Source organism: Pan paniscus, chromosome 17 (assembly GCF_029289425.2).
Source record: "Pan paniscus chromosome 17, NHGRI_mPanPan1-v2.0_pri, whole genome shotgun sequence".
NCBI classification, from domain to species: domain Eukaryota; kingdom Metazoa; phylum Chordata; class Mammalia; order Primates; family Hominidae; genus Pan; species Pan paniscus.
This window is the reverse complement of record NC_073266.2, coordinates 68,450,673-68,471,513: the sequence shown is the minus strand read 5'-3', so window position 1 is coordinate 68,471,513 and position 20,841 is coordinate 68,450,673. Positions and strand designations below refer to the sequence as shown.

At 38.0% G+C, this 20,841-nt stretch overlaps 1 protein-coding gene across 2 annotated transcripts in view; it reads right to left on the bottom strand.

Moving 5' to 3' along the window:
• Positions 1 to 4,882: 4,882 nt before the first annotated feature.
• Positions 4,883 to 20,841, bottom strand: part of ME2 (malic enzyme 2) — a 69,887-nt gene continuing 53,928 nt past the window's right edge. Inside the window, exons 13-16 of one of the 2 annotated variants that reach the window (XM_034943720.3) lie at positions 20,362 to 20,464; positions 13,089 to 13,159; positions 12,342 to 12,440; positions 4,883 to 5,755 (exon numbers count right to left, since the gene is read on the bottom strand). In XM_034943720.3, the coding sequence (XP_034799611.1) occupies positions 5,588 to 5,755; positions 12,342 to 12,440; positions 13,089 to 13,159; positions 20,362 to 20,464 (441 nt within the window). In that variant the 3' untranslated portion in view covers positions 4,883 to 5,587. Of the gene's footprint in view, positions 5,756 to 9,258; positions 9,439 to 12,341; positions 12,441 to 13,088; positions 13,160 to 20,361; positions 20,465 to 20,841 lie in introns of those variants that run through there. The other variant, XM_055102488.2, reaches the window with a different exon arrangement.

Below are 20,841 nucleotides of genomic sequence, written 5' to 3'. Positions count from 1 at the left end.
TAGGAATCAACGATTTGCTAGAATATATACTTAAAACTAGGAAAGGAAAAATTACTTTTCTAGAACATAAAAGAAAATCCTGAAAACCACTGAATATATACCCACAAGTTTCCCCTAGTCTTAACATTAAAAAGTGTGCTGAATGGAGGAATAACTCCCAATTGCAAAGTTTTTATTTGGAAAAAACAAGATTCTATAGCCATATGAAAAGTTTGTTGACAAAATGCTGTTTACCAAAAGACACTAAGCATTCAAATCACTTGACTTAATGTGTCTATTTTATGCAACTGAACTATGAACATATTTCCATATTTACTTTTCTCTTTGAGATGCACAATTTTCCTTATTCAAGAAAGGAAAATAATGTTTTTAAAATCTAATCACTAATCTATCTAAGTAACTTCTGGCAAGAATAGGATTTGTAATATCAGTCATGTCTTAATTAGGCCCACCTGAACTTACTGAAATTTGAAATAAAACACTGAGTTTTTTCTCTGCTTACATTAAAAAAACTTATCCTGATTTCAGATGAGAAAGTTTTCTATGGTCAAATTGCTGTGAACTTTTTAAATATGAAGTATGTTACTTCAGCTCACCTGTAGAGAGTTTCATTTTAATAATTAGATGCACAAAGTGCAAATCACCAATCAGTTGAGAGCTATATGAATACATGGCACCTGAACACGTGTGGTCTTGTCTTGGATGGAAACAGGATGCTGGTGCCATTTCATTCTTAGGACTTCCCTTTAAATGGAAGCCCAGTAAAGAGCTATGGGTTTATATTAATGTTCTCGAGTATTACATAGGCTCACCAGAGCTGACCCCATTTTGGTGAATTCAACAGAACCCTGGAGATTTTTTTTTTTTTTTTGAGATGGAGGCTCGCTCTGTCGCCCAGGCTGGAGTGCAGCGGCGCGATCTCAGCTCACTGCAACCTCCACCTCCCGGGTTCACGCCTCAGACTCCCGAGTACCTGGGACTACAGGCGCCCGCCACCACGCCTGGCTAAGTTTTTGTATTTTTAGTAGAGACGGGGTTTCACCGTGTCAGCCAGGATGGTCTTGATCTCCTGACCTCGTGATCCGCCTGCCTTGGCCTCCCAAAGTGCTGGGATTATAGGCGTGAGCCACTGCGCCTGGCCATTCTGGAGCTTTTTAAGAGCATGAAGAAGTTTAAAAAAAAAAAAAAGAGACAACATAACACGTCAAAGAAGAGAGGAGAAAAGAATATTATAACCTCTGTCATAAAGCTAGCAGAAACAAACAAACCAAAAAAAAAGTATGAAAAAGTTATCCTTGAAGGATACTGACTGGGCTTGAGAAAAAAAAGCTATGGGAGCATTTGAAGTATTTTTCCCAAGGCAAGGCTTTCTTCACTCCGCCACCATCCCTTTTGGGTTTTCTGTTATCTGAGAGCCAGTAAATAATGCTTCATACTCCTTAATAATGATGTTTTGGTCTTAATTCATTGGCAACTCATTTGCAAAAATGTAAAATCCTATTTCTCCAGAGGCTGACAATTTACAGAAAAAGGACAAAGGATAAGGCAAGTCATTTCATAAGAAAACTAAGAGAAATAAATGTCCATTTGATAGCTAATCTTTTACAAATGAAAATTGGTTACTAGGTTTACTAAGTATGCTACAAATCTATAATTTAGAATTAAAGAGTATTCTAGTTTTTATGTTTTCAGAAAAATATGTTCAAAAATTCTCTATTAATTGTTGTTCTTGTAAACAGCCTGTAAAAACATAATAAAACTAGATGAAAACTATTCTGTGTAAGAACATCATTTCTGTTGATCTTTTTCATGTAACTTGAAGTATATGACACATAAACGCTAAAGAACTGCTCACTACATGCAGTATCCTGGAGCAATGCCTCTCAGCATGTTGTTCACTGTACCAGCAGCATAGGTATCACCTGGGAGCTTGTCAGAAACAGACATTCTTGGCTGGGTGCAGTGGCTCATGCCTGTAATTCCAGCACTTTGGGAGGCTGAGGTGGTTGGATCACTTGAGGTCAGGAGTTCGAGACCAGCCCAGGCAACGTGGCAAAACCCCCACTCTTCTAAAAATACAAAAATTAGCTGGGTGGTTGCATAGACTTGCGCCTATAGTCCCAGCTACTTAGGAGGCTGAGGCGGGAGGATCGTTTGAGCCCAGGAGGTGGAGGTTGCAGTGAGCCAAGATCACGCCACTCACTGCAGCCTGAGTGAGAAAGGAAAAAGGAAGAGACCTTGTCTAAAAAAAAAAAAAAAAAAAAAAAAAAAAAAAAAAAAAAAAAAAAGCAGAATCTGAGGCCCCACCCCAGGCCCTATGCATCAGCATCAGAATCTTGTTAGTTCTCCAAAAGATTCTGCTGCCTGCTTTAACGCAGTGATTGTGAGGGCAGAATCGGTGTGTCAGGGGTCCTCCTGAAGAGACACCAGCCAGGGCTCTGCCCCTGGGGGCCTGGAGGGAGGAGGAGCAATGGCACCTGCATTTTAAAGCTTCACAGTGATCTGAGGCAACTTCTTGGTTATGAATCCAAAAATTTTAAAATATTTTAACTAAAATCTTGGACTAAAACTTCTCATTGTCAATAAACCTTACCCTTGCTAGTAATCCAATTTGTTCCATACAACAGGTGGTGGTGGGAGATTAGAAACACATGTATTCTTATCTTTTCCTACTACTTACTGACACTCTAATCATCAGAATTTCTTCTCAATTCAAAATAAAAGATTCTCTATTGCTGTTATTCAAAATAATTACCTTCTTGCTAGGTAAAGTCTCATTGAAGGTAATGTTTTAATTTCTTTTTCAGCTTGATGCCATTCTGGCCTCCCCTGATTTCCTCAATGCTAATAGTCCTTCCTGTATTCTTAGCTTAAATATTAAGCAATTTTACTTTAATTTACATCCAATAATTGATACTTGTTGAAAGATTGGTAAATAACAATGAAAATTGGGAGCTTTTTAAAAAAATAGAATTGTTTTATTTAAGCAGGCTATATGCCATTTAGCCTATTTTTTTCCTTAAAATACTTAATAACTTCCATGAAGACTGTACCAGACATACTTAATAAGCAAACTTCATAGTAAAATTACTTTAATTCAGCATACGTTCCTGCCTTCAATAAACACTAAGCAAGAAACACGTTTATATTTATTATACTTCTTAGGTTGAACTAAAATCAAGATTTCACACAGAGAGTATGTTTAGGCATGATTTTGTTTTGATAAAGGGAACATGAAAAACAGAAGCCTCTCAGCCAGGTGCGGTGGTGCACACCTTTAGTCCAAGCTGCTCAGGAGGCTGAGGCAGGAGGAAAGCTTGAACCCAGGAGTTCCAGGCTGCAGTGCTCTATGACCCCCGCCTGTGAACAGCCACCACCCTCCAGCAAGGGTGACATAGCAAAACCCCATATCTAAAACAAACAAACCAAAACCCATAAATCTTTTGTCTTTAATTAAAAGAAAGGAATTGTGACCATATGTTATGAAAAAGACTTCTGACTTTACTAATCTGTTCAATGAATTAACCAACTGCATTTTCCCATACTCCAAATGGCAATGCCATTGCAACCATTTTAAAATTATTAAATTATATTCAGAATTATGATGAATTGGACCAGGTGTGGTGGCTCACGCCTGTAATCCCAGCACTTTGCGAGGCCAAAGTGGGTGGATCACCTGAAGTCAGGATTTTGAGACCAGCCTGGCCAACATGGTGAAACCCCGTCTCCACTAAAAATACAAAAATTAGCTGGGTGTGGTGGCGGGTGCCTGTAATCCCAGCTACTTGGGAGGCTAAGGCAGAAGAATCGCCTGAACCGAGGAGGCAGAGGTTGCAGAGATCATGCCACTGCACTCCAGACTGGGCAACAAGAGCGAGACTCTGTCTCAAAAAAAAAAAAAAAAAAAAAAAAAAAATTGGCCGGGCGCAGTGGCTCACGCCTGTAATCCCAGCACTTTGGAAGGCTGAGGTGGGCGGATCGCGAGGTCAGGAGATCGAGACCCTCCTGGCCAACATGGTGAAACCCCGTCTCTACTAAAAATACAAAAATTAGCGGGGCGTGGTGGCGTGTGCCTGTAGTCCCAGCTACTTGGGAGGCTGAGTGCAGGAGAATCGTTTGAACCTGGGAGGCAGAGGTTGCAGTGAGCTGAGATCACACCACTGCACTCCAGCCTGGTAACAGAGTGAGACTCTGTCTCAAAAAAAAAAAAAAAAAAAAAAAGAAAAGAAAGAATCAATTTGTATTCATAGGCAGAAGATGAAAAAAATGAAGTCTCTTTTTTCCTACAGAGCAATATCAAATACTGTGCATGCTCATATTATCGATGAATTATCTGTTGTTGTTACTATCCTAGAATGAGCATTTCAGTTTTCTTCCCTAAAAGCAAGCATGGTAGGCAGATACATTTTCCTTTAGAATTCTTCAATATGCAAGCCACACAAGAAAACTGTTCTGGATAGCCATTATTACCCATTTTACTGGGATTAAAAAAGGCATTTCCCGGATGAACACCAACCTTATTCATCCCCACTTAGCTCTAAATTAATTTTGGTGGTTTAAAAAAATTAAGTCTGCCTTCAATGGAGAAAGAGTTGTCACTACTAATGATATTCAAAGAAACAGTATCATAGTAACATTCCAAAATTATCTCAAGTAATAAAGAGCATCAGTTCTGGAATAAGGGCATAGTTTCTCCAGTTAAATATGACTCATTTTGATGTGAAGCATGACTAATTTAGATTTAAAAAGTCATGTGATGTTCCCATATGAGTTAGGTATCTTATACTCCCTCCTAGAATCATCTAGAAGTAACAAAAATATGTGTTTTTCATAAGCAAATCTAAATTTCTAGTTGGGCAATAAGATAGCATAACTGAAGCAATTAAATGCAAGATATTTATTAAATAAAAAGGTTACACTATGATTTTTATACACTGTTGAAAACAATGACTTTTATTTACTTAAAGCCAGCAGTAGTTCCCATTACTCTCATAATGTTATAGTTAAGGCTTGATTTATTTCCAGAAAATAAATAGGGTAAATTTTTAATATTTCCCTAGCTCTGTCTGCTATAGGGAATTTCAGAGTATGAAGCTAAGATGAAGCAGATATATAAGAACATTTTTAGATAATGACAATTCTTCCTTAAAATTTGGTGAAAATTTAGTTTCTTCTCAAAATTCTGTACTTCTATCCATAAAAGTAAATTTCTATTTTAGTAGCTCTGTAAGAACTAGGCCAGAGAAGAGTATTACCCATAATAGTAAATAGCAAATACTTTGGCAAGTCTGAATTAGAGTACAAGTGAAGACATTCACAAACACACTTTTTACATCTCCTGGATGTGGTATGGGCTGTATGTTAGAATTAAAGCATCACAACTATCTGATTGTAGGGTGCTGGTGGGCAATGCAATCAATCAACACGTCTACCCCAACAGATGTGGAGACGCATGGAAAAAATACATCAACCAAAGTGGTCAGGGAGAACAAAACACAGAAAACACCATAAAACTGAAGACATTATCTCTTCTTGTCTGAAAAAAGGGGTTCCCTGGAGCACAGAAAGTATTTATCGGGGAGTGCTTCTATTCTGTTATCACAGGAGGGCTTGATGCAGATTCTGGCCATTCATACACATCTGGCAGCAGGGAATCATATTCACTCCGCCATATTCTTTCTTTAACATATTTGGCCTTGTCTTCAGGTTCTGGGTATCGGAAAGCCATTTTATTAGCATATAGGTATTCTGTAACCTGAAAAATAAGTAAGGTTATTGTGTAGGCTCTGACTATTAACCTATTAGAGAGACAATGTACTATTATAACACAGGAAAATAAGTTTAGAAGAATGGCATTTTTCTTTTTTCACAATAAAAAATAACATTGCTTTGACTCCTTTCAAAACATTTGGAAACTATGGAAAGTTTAAAAGATCAAACACATTTAAGTTCTACTGTGTCATTCTAGTAAATACATTTAGATAACCTGCCCAGCCTATGTCATTCCTCCCAGTCTTGCTGAAAGAGTGGCCTTTCTAGAGGGGCACAGAGACTATTTCCTAATCATAGCCAACTTGACCAGGAAGAAAACCTAACCCAAGGTGAGAGAGAGGTTTCTGCTCTAGAATTTGGATTAAGAGGCATAGTAATTATTATAAATCAGGATTTAGACACTAGAACTATAAGGTCAGGTGAAGTCAGGGCTAGAACCTATACAGGGGAACTGACACCACTATCACTGAGTGCCAGGCACTTTCTATGTGTTTTACAAGGATACCTCCTTTACTCTCGACAAGAACCCCAGGAGATAAGTGCTATCATTATTCTCATTCTGCATATGAGGAATGAGAGGAGTTTAAGTAACTTGCCCAAAGTAGTTACTTGAGAGCTGTTTCAAACCCAAAGCATTCTGAGTCTAGATATTAGACCCTCAACAGTAAGCTCGACTACTCCCCACCAAAGGTGGCTTGAGTGAATTTCAAATTCTCCACCCAAGCCACACACCATGATTGGTGGTGAGAATAAGCCCTTGAGCCTCAGTTCTGATATAAAATGAGGAATGTGAAACACTTCCTCACAGGGTAGCACAGTGCCTCTCACACAGTAAAGTTCTGAAGTCATGGTTTTATTTATTTATTTATTTATTTAAGATGGAGCCTTGCTCTGTTATGGATTTATTTATTTATTTATTTGAGATGAAGCCTTGCTCTGTCACCCAGGCTGGAGTGCAGTGGCACGATCTCAGCTCACTGCAACCTCCATCTCCTGGGTTCAAGCGATTCTCCTGCCTCAGCCTCCCCAGTAGCTGGAACTACAGGCATGCAACACCATGCCTGGTAAATTTTTGTATGTGCAGTAGAGATGGGGTTTTGCCATGTTGGCTAGGCTGCTCCTGAACTCTTGACCTCAGGTGATCCGCCTGCCTCGGCCTACCTAAGTGCTAAGATTACAGGCATGAGCCACCATGCCCGGCAGGTTTTATTTTAACTTAAAAAAATGTAGTGACATATGGTAGAAAAAATTCAAACAATTATAAGATGTCGCTCTCCTCCTCTAATTCTCATTCCAAATGGTAACCATTATTAAAGTTTCATATTTCAACTTTCTAAAAGAAAAATCTCAGAATAAGATGGTTATTAAAAAATAATCCTTGGTACCAAGAACTCAATCTCAGTGTATTTTGTGATAGAAAATGTGTTCAATTGTTTTCTGTTCTATTATAGAAAACATATTTTACTAATATTTTATTATCACTGACTAGGAAAAAGTAGGGAAGGGCTAGATCCTCAGTGGCAGGTAACTGCAATAAAGATCTGAGGTTAAAAACCTAAGGGCTGGCTGGGCACGGTGGCTCACACCTGTGATCCCAGCACTTTGGGAGGCTGAGGCAGGTGGATCACCTGACGTCAGGAGTTTGAGACCAGGCTGGCCAACATGGTGAAACCCTGTCTCTACTAAAAATACAAAAATTAGTCAGGCGTGGTGGCGGGCACCTGTAATCCCAGCTACTCAGGAGGCTGAGGCAGGAGAATCACTTGAACTTGGGAGGCAGAGGTTGTGTTGAACTGAGATTGCACCACTTCACTCCAGCCTGGGCGACAGAGTTGACACTCCATCTCAAAAACAAACAAACAAACAAAAAACCTAAGGGCCAAATAAACATAACACATGTCATTAGTACAGTTTGTTGACCAAATTGCTCTTCTCAGTTTTTGTACTAAACAGGAAAAACAGGAATGATATAAAAAGACAGGCAGAGATTTTTGCTTCCAGGAGGATGGAATAAACACACTTTTCCTCATTCCTTCCGACCTTGGAGAGCTGAACACGTGGCCTGCCTGATGTGAGGGGCAGTGGGAGGTGTTCTGAAGCCAGTGAACAGCATAATTAACATAAATAAATAAATATAAATTTATAAATAAATGAATGAAGGAGAGAAAGCGGCAGACTAGACACAGAAACTCTCACTTGTGGCAGAGCATGGGAGGGAGAGTGAGGCAGTGGCCACCATGCATACAATAAGAAGTCAGCTAAAATTTTAAGGAACTGCCAAAGGTCAATGTGAGCTAGTGTTTTATTCTGGAACAACTGCAAGCTTTAGACATAAGGGGGGCTCACACTCACTGCAAATCTCTTTCCCACAGGCTGGTGTAACCACAGAAAAAGATTACGGGCAAGGCATGAGATTGGAGAAAGCTCCCCTTGGTCCTGGAGGCATGCAGGAGGTGACTGGTGGCTGTCAGAGGAGCACACACAGCCCTGCTCATAGAGCCAAAGGGGTGAATCAGTGGCTGTTTGGGGTGGGGACAGACACAAAGCTCTGCCTCCTCTACTCACCACTTCCTTATTTGCTCCTAAAAAGAAAAACCTATGCCACTGCAGACACAGCACACTCTCTACTCCTGTCTCTGGGGAAACACAGAGACATGAACCTGGGCCTCTGTTGCTATACTAATCCTAAGCAGAGGTCTCCTTCTATGACCTCATGTACTACCTCTCATTTGGACACACCAATTATTTCTCTCTCTTTTTTCTTTCTTAGAGACAGGGTCTTGCTCCGTCACCCACACTGGAGTGCAGTGGTATGATCATAGCTCACTGCAGCCTTGGCCTCCTGTGTTTAAGTGATCCTCCCATCCCCAGCCTCCTCAGTAGGTGGGACTACAGGCACATATCACTGTGCCCGGCTAATTTTTTTTTTTTTTTTGGTAGAGATGAGATCTTGCTTTGTTGTCCAGGGATGGTCTTAAACTTACAGCCTCAAGCCATCCTCCTGCCTTGGCCTTTGAAAGTGCTGTGATTACAGGAGTGAGCCACTCTGCCTGGCCCAGTAAACTCTTAACTGACTAAGATCTTCCAAAATCTCTCCCACCTGTAATATCATTCTATAAATTCTAAAGTTGGACTCTATCATCCTAGTTCTGGGCTCTAAAATCTTCAACTGTTTTGCAGTAGAAGGTAATCATACTCCTTAGCCTGGCATTTGTATATTTGTACAGCTGGCTTTAATATAACTTTCAAATTTTCTTCCATGCCATTTCCCTACCTGTTCCCCCAGGCTCAACTATTATTCCCTGAACATACCATCCTTTACCAATTCCCAATCTTTGCTTAGGTTACAGGCACCAAAATAATGTAATAATAAAATTAATAGTCAAAGCTGGCCACAGTGGCTCACATCTATAATCCCAGCACTTTGGGAGGCCAAGGTGGGCAGATCTCCTGAGCTCAGGAGTTTGAGACCAGTCTGGGCAACACTGCAAACCCCCATCTCTACCAAAAATGCAAAAAAAAATTAGTTGGACATGGTGGTACATGCCTGTGGTCCCAGCTACTTGGGAGGCCGAGGTGGGAAGATCGCTTGAGCCTGGGAGGCAGAGGTTGCAAGTGAGCTGAGATCACGTCGCTGCACTCCAACCTGGGTGACAGAGTAAAACTCTGCCTCAAAATAAATAAATAAATTTAATAGTCAAAATGATAAAATTTTATGATCAACTGTATGGAAGTTGAAATTGTGGCTGATAAATTCCACAGTCAATCCTAATGTTTAAGAAAAATCTTAGTAATCTAGAAATAGAAGACTACTTCTTTTAAAAAGTAGAAAATACTTATTTCAATCAAAAGCTAGCATCACATTTAATATTAACATACAAAGATGTTAGCCAGGTGTGGTGGCATGTGCCTCTAGCTACTCGGGAGGCTGTGGCAGAAGGATCACTTGAGCCTAGGAGTTTGAGATCAGCTTGGCAACATAGACTCTGTCTCTAAATTGAAAAAAAATACAAGAATACTCTTATCAACCTAATTGCTTAAGACTATTCTGCAGTTTCAGCTAATTTATAGTTAGAGAAAAACGGACTATGCATATTAAAAAAAGAAAAAATTACTTGCAGACAATTAAAAACTCAACAATTCCAAATGAAATGAAAAACTATTAAAATAAGATTGTTCAAAAAACTGGTCATCAAGTAAATTCATAAAAATGAATGTTTTCAAATTAGTATTATTCCTACCTTTTCCTATATATTAGAAATGATCAATCAGAAGATACTTGGAAAGAAAAAAAAGTCTTTGTTAGAAAAACAGAAATTTAAAAATATTTAGAAAAAAGTAAAAATGCCATATTCAGATGAAGAAAACAAAATTATACTGAAACACTTTTTAAAAAAGATCTTAATAAGTAAAGAGAGATAGTGATTGGAGAATACTCAATACTGAAAGACCCAACTTCACCAATTTATAAATGCAACAATTTCATACAAAGTTGCAGAGTTTTTTAAAATTAAAAAAGCAGATACAAAAACTTGTCCAGAAGAAAACAATTTAGAACAGTCAAGAAAACACTGAAAAAGCATAATGATGGGAAAGATAAAGTACTAAATGTTACATTATACACATTAGAAAATTTAAAACAGTGTCAGATAGTAAACAAAAATGGTCAGGAATAGAAATCCCAGGAACAGATTCAATTCCCAATTAACTGTAAACAACGGATGCATTAATCAATAAATAATGCTGGGGCAACTGGTTAACTACTCAGGAAAAAATGTTTCCCTTTCTCATATCATACATTAAAATAAATCCCAGAGAGATTAAAAAAGTTTTATTTTAGAAAATGCAAGTAGACAGTTATGATTTTGGAGTGACAGAAGGCATTAATATTCATAAAAGGTGAGGAGAGAATCCACAAAATAAACAAATAATTCCATAAAAAACTTTTAAAAGACATGTCAAACAATTCTATAAAGTTAAAACAAATGACAAATGGGAAAATATCTGCACCACAGCAAACAGTATATATACACTTAATATATATATATTAATTCTTCAATCTCACTAATAATGCCTTAATAATGAGAAACAATTTTACCTATTAAATATGCAAGATTAAAAAAATAATTATAAGTATTGGCAAAAGTGTGGAAAAAGATACACTCATATCTAATTGCTGCAATGTAAATCAGTACTTTTTCTGAAGAGCTCATTTGACAATATGCATCAGAAGCCTTAAAACACCTTAAAAACCTTTGTTCTTAAGCTTAGAATTTATCCCCCCCAAAAAAAACCATCACAGCCTGGGCGTGGTGGCTCACGCCTGTAATCCCAGCACTTTGAGAGGCCAGGGCAGGTGGATCACCTGAGGTCAGGAGTTCGAGACCAGCCTGACCAACATGGTGAAACCCCGTCTCTACTAAAAATACAAAAAATTAGCTGGGCATGGTGGTGGGCATCTGTAATCCCAGCTACTTGGGAGGCTGAGGCAGGAGAATTGTTTAAACCTGGGAGGCAGAGGTTGCAGTGAGCCGTGAGCTGAGATTCCGCCACTGCACTCAAGCCTGGGCGACAGAGCAAGACTCTGTCTCAAAAAAAAAAAAAAAAAAAAGAAACCATCACAAATACACACAAAGATTTATCTGTAAAGATAGATGTTCATTACGCTGTTATTTCTTTCTTTCTTTTTTTTTTTTGAGATGGAGTTTTGCTCTTGTGGCCCAGGCTGGAGTGCAATGGCACGATCTCGGCTCACTGCAACCTCCTTCTCCCAGGTTCAAGTGATTCTCCTGCCTCAGCCTCCAGAGTAGCTGGGATTACAGGTGCCCACCACCATGCCTGGCTAACTTTTTTTGTATTTTTAGTAGAGACGGGGTTTCACCATGTTGGCTGGGCTGGTCTCGAACTCCTGACCTCAGATGTTCCACCCGCTTCGGCCTCCCAAAGTGCTGGGATTACAGGTGTAAGCCACTGCGCCCAGCCTACAGTGTTATTTCTAACAATAAGAAGCTAAAAACTTAAATGTCCGAAAACAGAGAAATGATGAAACAAATTTTGAAAAAATAATAAAAAGAATGCCATGCAGCATTAGTGATCACATACATGAGAATTATTATTAAGTTACATGGAAAAGACTTACAATATATTAAGGGGAAAAAGTGCAGTAAGAAACCAATTATAAGAATGGGCACAGGCCAGGTGCTGGCTCATGCCAGTAATCCAAGCACTGTGGGAGTCCAAGGCAGGAGGATCGCTTCAGGCCAAGGGGTTAGAGACCAGCCTGGGCAACACAGGAAGACCCCTATCTCTATTCTTTAAAACAATTTTTCAAAAAGGCACAAGTGACTACATGCATGTGTGTATGCATGTATGTGTTTGCAAAGAAAAAAGACTAGAAGGCAACGAACCCAAAATAATCATGTGTGTTATATTCTGGTAGTAAGAATATGGGCCTAAAATTTCTTCTTTGCAGCCTTCTAAATGTTTCAGATTTATCTTAATAAACCTGTATTTCTTGTATAAGAAAATGTCATTAAAATTAATGTGAAGAAGTTTAAGTTATTACTTACTTTAATAGCAATGTTAATAGAAACTTCCTGAATATTAGCAAGTGGTGGGTAAAGTCTCCCTTGGGCTAGCTCTTCATCTGTCAATTGGCTTGTCAGGGCCTGAAGAGAAAAACAGCATTTTGCTTTTGTTTGTTTAAATAACAGAATAAGGACCCAGTAAAATGGAAAAAGCATTGGGGAAACAGAGAGTAATACAGGTAATATAATTCCTCTTATTTCTTGAAGGAATACACTTAAACCACTGCAGAAATTAAAACTGTTCATCACTAAACAATAAATAACCAGATTTAAAGACTTATTGATTATATTCTGCTTTATATTACACATGTAGAGCTTGGCTTAATTGCAATGGCTACTTTGAAAACAGACATTAATTGTATTAATGTGAGTTCTTCAGAAATACTTCAAAGTCTGGAGCTCCCATAGGCCAGCACTCCAAATAATACCAGTACTTGTCCATTAAAAACATGCAAGGAGTTATCTATGCTGTCACAATATATTCAGATATACAAATTGCAAGTATAGTCTAAGTGTTATTAAAATGAGAGGATTCAGTTTACAAAAATTTAAGTCATGATTAAAAAAATTAATTTTATGCATAAATAGGCAAATCATAAAAGTAATTTGAGTAACTTCCTTTTCATTAATAAGGCAGATTTAACCCATTCTCTCTCTGCCTTTAATTTTCAGATCTACTCATCTTTATAATTCATCCTTTATAAAATAAACAACATTTAAAACATTTACCTTTGCAGCTTCTAGGAAAACACTGTCACTAATATGCCGGGTGTTACAGAGAATAACAGCTAAAGCCACACCTAGAACACATTTTAAAGTTTACTAGTATGGTCACTTTTCAAATTATGAAAGAAGTAAATTCCTATATTCAGGCAAATAAATGGTAATCCATCCACATCGCAAACAGCTCCCCCCAAACAGAAAACAGCCAAGAAGAAACAGAAATCTGAGTTAAAATCAAACGATCTTTAATAATTCTTATTCGCTAAGTAATTTCAGAAATATCAAATGGCTTTTCTCAGTTTAGTTTTTACATTTATGAAAATGACAAATACATACAATTCATCAACGCTTGTTTTAACTCCAGTTCCCAGCCCACCTCTAACACTCCACTTCTTGCTCTACAGAAGCAATGACAATTTTTTTTAGCTGATTGTTTCTCTCTCTCACTCTTAAATAACTTATGTTTCTTGTGATTTTTTTTTCTCTCTCTCTCTCTTTTTTTTTCTTTTTTTTTTTTTTTGCCTTCTCTTATTGTGCTGATCTTGCATTTTCTGTTTTGGAGATCACTGACTCCTTCCTGTAGGAGTAAATATTTAGTGCTCTTTCATATTTTCAGCTTTCTTTCTTCTTCCCAATATAGTTAGAGCATAATTGTGGTTCAATCAATATTCAATGTTTATATCATGGTTACTTTTCCTTTTCTGCATAACTTTGTCTTTCCTGAAGTTAATAATTGTCCTTTTTCCTTTACTTTGATTTTTTAGTATTTAACATTGTTATTTCACCCTTGAACTCTCACTCAATTGTCTACATTTTCTTCTATTTTAGCTACTTTATATATTCTCGAATTTCCTGCTCTAGAATAAATCTGCTAAAGCTCCATTCTGGTCTGGTTGTCCCCCATTCCAGCTATGGAGCTGCCATCATAGAAAACCCCTTTATCATTACAGGCCTCTTTGCTTCTTTCTAAGTTGATTCCATTTCCCAAATTCAACTTTTCCTAGTTTATTACTCCCTCTTTTGGTAGGGTACATTCTCCCAAGGCTTTCTGAAGAACAGTGCATGGGAGATATATATTTTTTGAAATCTTGCATTTCTGAAAATGTGTTTGTTTACTTCTTTCTACTTATATTTGATAGTTTGTCTAGGTTTAGAATTCTGGCTTGGAAATATTTTTCCTTCAGAACTGTGAGGTATTATTCCAATACCATCTAGCTTCCAGTGCTGGTGAGAAGCATCAATCTGAGTTCAGAGCCTTTTCAGGTGATTGTTTTCGTTTAATCTCTGGATGCATGTAGGATCCCTTTAAAAAAAAATTTTTTTTGGCAACAGGGTCTCGCTCTGTCACTCAGGCTGGAGTACAGTGGCACAAGCTCACTGCAACCTCAACCTCCCTGGACTCAAGCGATCCTCCTACCTCAGCTTCCTGAGTAGCTGGGATTACAGGCATGTACCATCGCATCTGGCTAATTTTTTTATTTTTTGTAGAGACAGGGTTTTACTATGTTGCCCAGGCTGGTTTCAAACTTCTGGACTCACGCAATCCTCTTGCCTCAGCCTCCCAAAGTGCTGGGATTACAGGCATGAGCCACTGTGCCCAGCCAGATCCTTATTTTTATACCTAACGGTCTACAATTTCATAACACTGTGCTTTGATGTGCATTATTTTAATTCATCATGTTTAGCATTCAGTGAGTAGGCGCTTCCTATCTGAAAACACGAGTCTTTCAGTTTTGGGGAATGTTCATGAAGTCTTGAGGATTCACTTCCCTCCATTTTTCTGTTCTTGTTCCCTGACATTTATATTTTCTGATATTGTACCTCTTGGATTGGCTCTCTAATTTTCTTTATTTTCCTTCTCCTGTCCTTTGCTCTCTTTTTAGGTGACTTAACTCATTTTTTTCTTCTTTCTGCTATCAAACTTTATTTTTAGGAGCTTGTTTTGCTTTCTATTTTTTTAAAAAATAAAAATCTGTCTTTATAGGATATAATATTTTGTCCCCCTGAGGATATTGATAATTTTAAAAACTTTCCTTCTCTTCCCATTATCCTTGTTTTTTTTCCCCAAGATGTCTTTTTCTGTTTGTCTGCTTTGGTCTCTTTTATGAAAATCTTTAATAAAGAGACTTTCTTCAGATGACTAGTAATCTTCAAGCATTTCTCACATTTAAGAGTTAAGAACTAGAGAAAATGATTGGAAGCTATGAGCATGAGGGTGGGGTTTACCTCCTCTGAGCATCACCGCACATGCTTTTAAACTTCCTATTTTCTAGCACCTCTGTCCTCAACTATGTCTGGTGTCTCCCAGCCTAGAAACACTGTTTTACTCTATTCAAAGAATATCCCAACTGGCTTTGAGGAAGGGTAGTCACCAGATTACCTCATGACTGAGAAGATCACATGGTTAATAGCATTTTTTTAAGTAGAGAATGTGGTCCATTTAGATTTAATGTGGTTTTTACTTTTACTTTTAGTTTTTTTTTTTTCAAGTAATTGGGGCAGATTTAGCCCCCAAACATTTAGTCTCATCACTCTCATCTCATCTTGCCTTGCCTATGTTCCTTTTCCTCGTTTTTCTTGCTTTTCGGATTTTTGTTGTTTCATTTCATCCCAACATTACCTTTCCATAAACAGGAAGTCTTTGTAGTGTTTGAATGGTTATCCTAAAATTTATATCATGCATCTTTAACCACCAACATTCTACATTAAATTTTTTTTTGAGACAGGGTCTCGCTCTATTGCCCAGGCTACAGTGCTGTGGCACGACCAAAGCTTGCTGTAACCTCAAACTCCTAGGCTCAAGTGATCATCTGTCCTCAGTGTCTGGAGTAGCTGGGACTACAGGCACATGTCACCACACCTGGCTAAATTTTTTTTTTTTTTGTAGAGACAGAGTCTCCCTATGTTGCTAGGGCTAGTCTCAAACTCTTGGCCTCAAGTGATCCTCCCATCTTGACATCCCAAAGTGCTGGGATTATGGGTGTGAGCCAATGTCCCCAGCTCCACATTATAATTTTTAATTTACCTTCCTGTCAATCAATGTAAGTCCCACATAACAGCTTAACTCTATTTAACGGAGCTATTGTTGTTGTGCATTTTAATTCTCTCTCTATATATTTTTCAAAATCCCATGTGATGTTTGTTTCACTCTATATAAACAACATTCATTTTGTTGTACCCACCCACTTATTCATAACTTTCTTTGCTTTTCATTCCTTCCTACACCTTAGGGTTTCTATGTGGGATTATTTTCTTTTTCCCTAAGGAACAAAATTTCCTTTCCTTTAATATAAAAACAGTCTGCCAGGTGGTGAATCCCCGGTTTTTTGTTTTTCTGAAAAATGTCTTCATTTTGCTTTAATTCTTGAAGGATATTTTCACTGTGTAATGAATTCTAGGTTGGCAAGTATTTCCCATAAGCAACTTTAATAGGTCATTACCACTGCCTTCGTATCTTATTGTCACTGAGGAGTCTGCTGTCAGTCTAACGGTCGCTTCTTTGAAGGAAATCTTTTTGCTCTGACTGCTTTCATATTCTTCTCTTTGTGGTGATTCTGAAGCCTCACAATAATGTTCCTAGATGTAGATTTCTTTTTATGCATCCCACATGGGTTTCTGTGAGCTTTTTGAATATTGATTGTCAATCACCAGTTCTAAAAGAAAAAACTCAGCCATGAGGCCGGCACATGTTGCCTCTGCTTCATTCTCATTTCTTCTAGGACTTCAATTAAAGATCTATCAATGAAATGTATGTCCCTTACCTTTTTTTTTTTTTTTTTTGGTCTCTCTGTGCTGCATTCTGGATTGTTTCTTCTGAGATATTTTCCAGTTGATTAATTCTCTCTGGTCTAATCTGCCATAAGCCTCATTCACTCATTTTTTTTTTTTTTTTTTTTTGAGACAGGGTCTTGCTCTGTCACCCAGGCTGGAGTGCAGTGGCCCAATCATGACTCACTCCAGCCTTGACCTCCCAAGCTCGAGTGATCCTCCCATCTCAGCCTCCTGAATAGCTAGGACTACAGGCATATGCCACTATGCCTGGCTAATTTTTTTTTTTTTTTAATTTTATAGAGATGGGGGTCTCACTACGTTGCCAGGGCTGGTCTCAAACTCCTGGGCTCAAGCAATTCTTCCACCTTGGTCTCGCAAAGTGCTGGGATTACAGGCATGAGCCACTACACCCAGCTCACTCAGTTCTTATAGATTACTACATTTTTCAATTCTAGAATTTAGTGGTACTTGTCTTAAGTTTTCAAGATTGGCTTTTATCTCTATAAACATAATAAGCATATTTGTTTCATAGCATTTACGGTATATCCAGGGTTTCAGTGTGTCTGTTTTTCTTGTTTTCGCTGGTTTTGGCTTCTGTTGTTATGTCTCTTTATGTGCCTCATTATCTTTTTTTTATTTTTCTACTTAGGTTGTACTTGAAAATTTATAAAAATAATTTGAGGACTAGGATGCCATTATCTTATTTCAGAGAAATTTTTGTTTGCTTCTGCTGGGCACTTGTGGGCACTGGCAGTCCCGAACAGAGGCTTGAGGTTTTCTAAATCACCCATTGCTGCTGCAAACTATACCCCCAATCCAAGGTACAGCACTTTAGGGTTTCAGTCCAGAGTGGGAGGTAGTGCCAGACTCGGACATGGTGCCGATCTTGTCCACTTTCCATGAAAAGCACAGCTGTACCTCTTAGCCACTTTCTTCCTGGTCTATATTTCCACTGTAAAACTGGCTTCAAAAGCTTGTTCTGTGCATTTGTTCCCTCCCTAACCTTGGTCCAGAATTCTCCAATATTCCATTAGAGCCAATATCTTATCCCTTTGACCCTTTTAAAGTCTTAAAAAAAATTTTCATCCGGTTGTTATAGTTGCTCAACTAGGTCATTCAAATATTAACAGTTTTTTTTTAAGTTGCTTTATAAACGGACTTTCAGCCAATCCTCCTGTTTTTAGGCTCATTTCTGCCTCAAATGCCAGGTCATTTTATTTTATTTTTTTGAGACAGTCTCACTTTGTTGCCCAGGCTGGAGTGCACTGGCATGATGATGGCTCACTGCAGCCTGGACCTCCCAGGCTCATGCGATCCTTCCATCTCAGCCTCCTGACTAGCTGGGACTAGGGGTGTGCACCACTACACCTGGTTAATTTTTTTAATTTTTGGAAGAAACAAGGTCTCACTATGTTGCCCAGGCTGGTCTCAAACTCCTGGCCTCAAGCAATCCTCCTGCCTCGGCCTCCCAAAATGTTGGGATTACAGGCGAGAGCCACCATGCCTGGCCAGGTCATTTTTAATGTCTATATTTATGGTATCCATAGCTGTTATTTAAGTTAGGACTTTAAAGTGTTATATAAAAATAATCAACTGCTAAATTCCTTAATACTCAGATATGATATAAAAAATGGTTTTGCTGAATTTAGAACAACCATTCGACCCAGCAATCCTATTACTAGGTATATACTCAAAGGAATATAAATCATTCTACCATAAAGACACATCATGTGTATGTTCACTGCAGCACTATTCACAATAGTAAAGACATAGAATTAATCTAAATGCCCATCAATGGTAAACTGGATAAAGTAAATGTGGCACATATACACCATGTGTATAAATAAAAAAAAATACTATGCAGCCAAAAAAATGAATGAGATCACGTCCTTTGCAGTAACATGCATGGAGCTGGAGGCTATTATCCTAAGTGAACTAACACAGGAACAGAAAACCAAATGCCGTATGTTTTCACTTGCAAGTGGAGCTAAGTGATAAGAACTCATGGACACAAAGAAGGGAACAACAGACACTGGGGCCTACTTAAGGGTAGAGGGCGGGAAGAGGGTAAGGATCAAAAAACTACCTATCGGGTACCATGCTTATTACCCGGGTGATGAAATAATCTATACATGAAACCCCCTGCAACACACAATTTACCTATATAACAAACCTTCATATGTACCCCTGGAACTAAAAAAAAAGTTTAAAAAAATAGCTTTGTTAAAATCAGCAGAAAAGTATTTCCTTTCCTGCCCTCATGTCTTTTAGGCCATAGAAATGTTACTGAATAGAACACATTAATTTTGAACATTATCAAGTTCTAGAAAGAGATTATGGATGACAGGACAGTTTCTATTATAGAAGTTAGGTCTCAAGAGACATATAGGAAAACACGAGGGGCAAAAAAAAGGAGAAAAATATAGAAAAGTACCAGGATATTCACAGACTAAATACCCTCTTTACTTTGACAACAGTTATACATGCTTGCCTGATGCCAGCCTATATAAACTTGTCATATCTTAATTAGAGCCTGCTGTCAGCTAGTCAGGGAAAGACCTACCAGAAGAAAAAAGACACAAGTGCAAAAGAAAATCATACAAAATTCCTGTTTTACTCAACACAGTCTTGCTTAAAAGAAAGAGACAACTGAGGATCACCAGAAATTTATGGAAAATACAGCACAAAGGCAGAAACATTGAAAGGAATCCTAATAATTCTCCAGAAAAAGCTCAAAGAGTACTGTAACCGTTTTTGCTTTAAAAGTAGCTATTTAGAAAGAGCAATTCTAGAATAAAAAAGGTATTGGGAATAAAAATAAGTTGTTGAACTGAGGTAATGATAAACAATATTAAGCAATTATTATTAATTTCCTTTGGTGTGATACCAGTATACTGGGTGTATCTTAAAAAATAAGAACACCTGGCTGGGCGTGGTGGCTCACACCTGTAATCCCAGCACTTTGGGATGGGCAGAACACCTGAGGTCAGGAGTTCGAGACCAGCCTGGTCAACGTGGTGAAACCCCATCTCTACTAAAAATACAAAAATTAGCTGAGTGTGGTGGTGCATGCCTGTAGTCCCAGATACTTGGGAGGCTGAGGCAGGGGAACTGCTTGAACCTGGGAAATAAATCTATCAGTCACGATGGTAACCATCAGAACTCCCAGCAAATTATTGACAATGGTTCTGAGAAGTATGATTAAGGAGGTACACCAAGGGGAGATAGAAAGGGTTACATAATTTTGTGCCATTCTGTTCCTCTGCATTTTTACAAATCATGCAATATATTATTTCTATAATAAAAACAAATTTAATTAACAATATGAATAAATTTTCAGAGAAAGTGGAGCATGCTGAATTTGATGAATTCCTTGAGTTTCCTTGTACATTTATACCAAAATTCTGTAATACTGTTGCTCAGTTCAATCTCCCATTCCAAAGAATTCCATTAAGTATTTTTACATAATTAACTATTGCTCTATAACATAAATAATGGTGGCATTTACCTGGAAAAATATATACATTGTTTCCTTGACCTGGTGTAAAGACTCGCCCATCTGTAAGTTTCACTGGCCCAAATGGACTGCCACTGGCAAACAAACACCTGCCCTGTTAATAAAATGAAATAACTTCAATTTTGTTATTTTCTGTGGATGAGAAAATTGAGGTGAATTGATACAAAATCAAGTCCTGGAGTAAAATAGACCAATATATTACTTGGAAACAAGGCATAATATACTATATAACAATCTTTTCGTTACAATCCTTTTGTTAGAATGAGGTTTGTTTCATGTGTAGTATACATTCAATAAATAAATAATAAAGTTAAAAATCATTTATTACTAAAAATTTAAAAACCAGACACTTATTTTTAAGAAATTTAAGGCCAGGCACAGCAGCTTACACCTGCAGTCCCAGCACTTTGGGAGGCCAAGGTGGGCAGATCACTGGAGGCCAGGAGTTTGAGACGGCCTGGAACAGAGTGA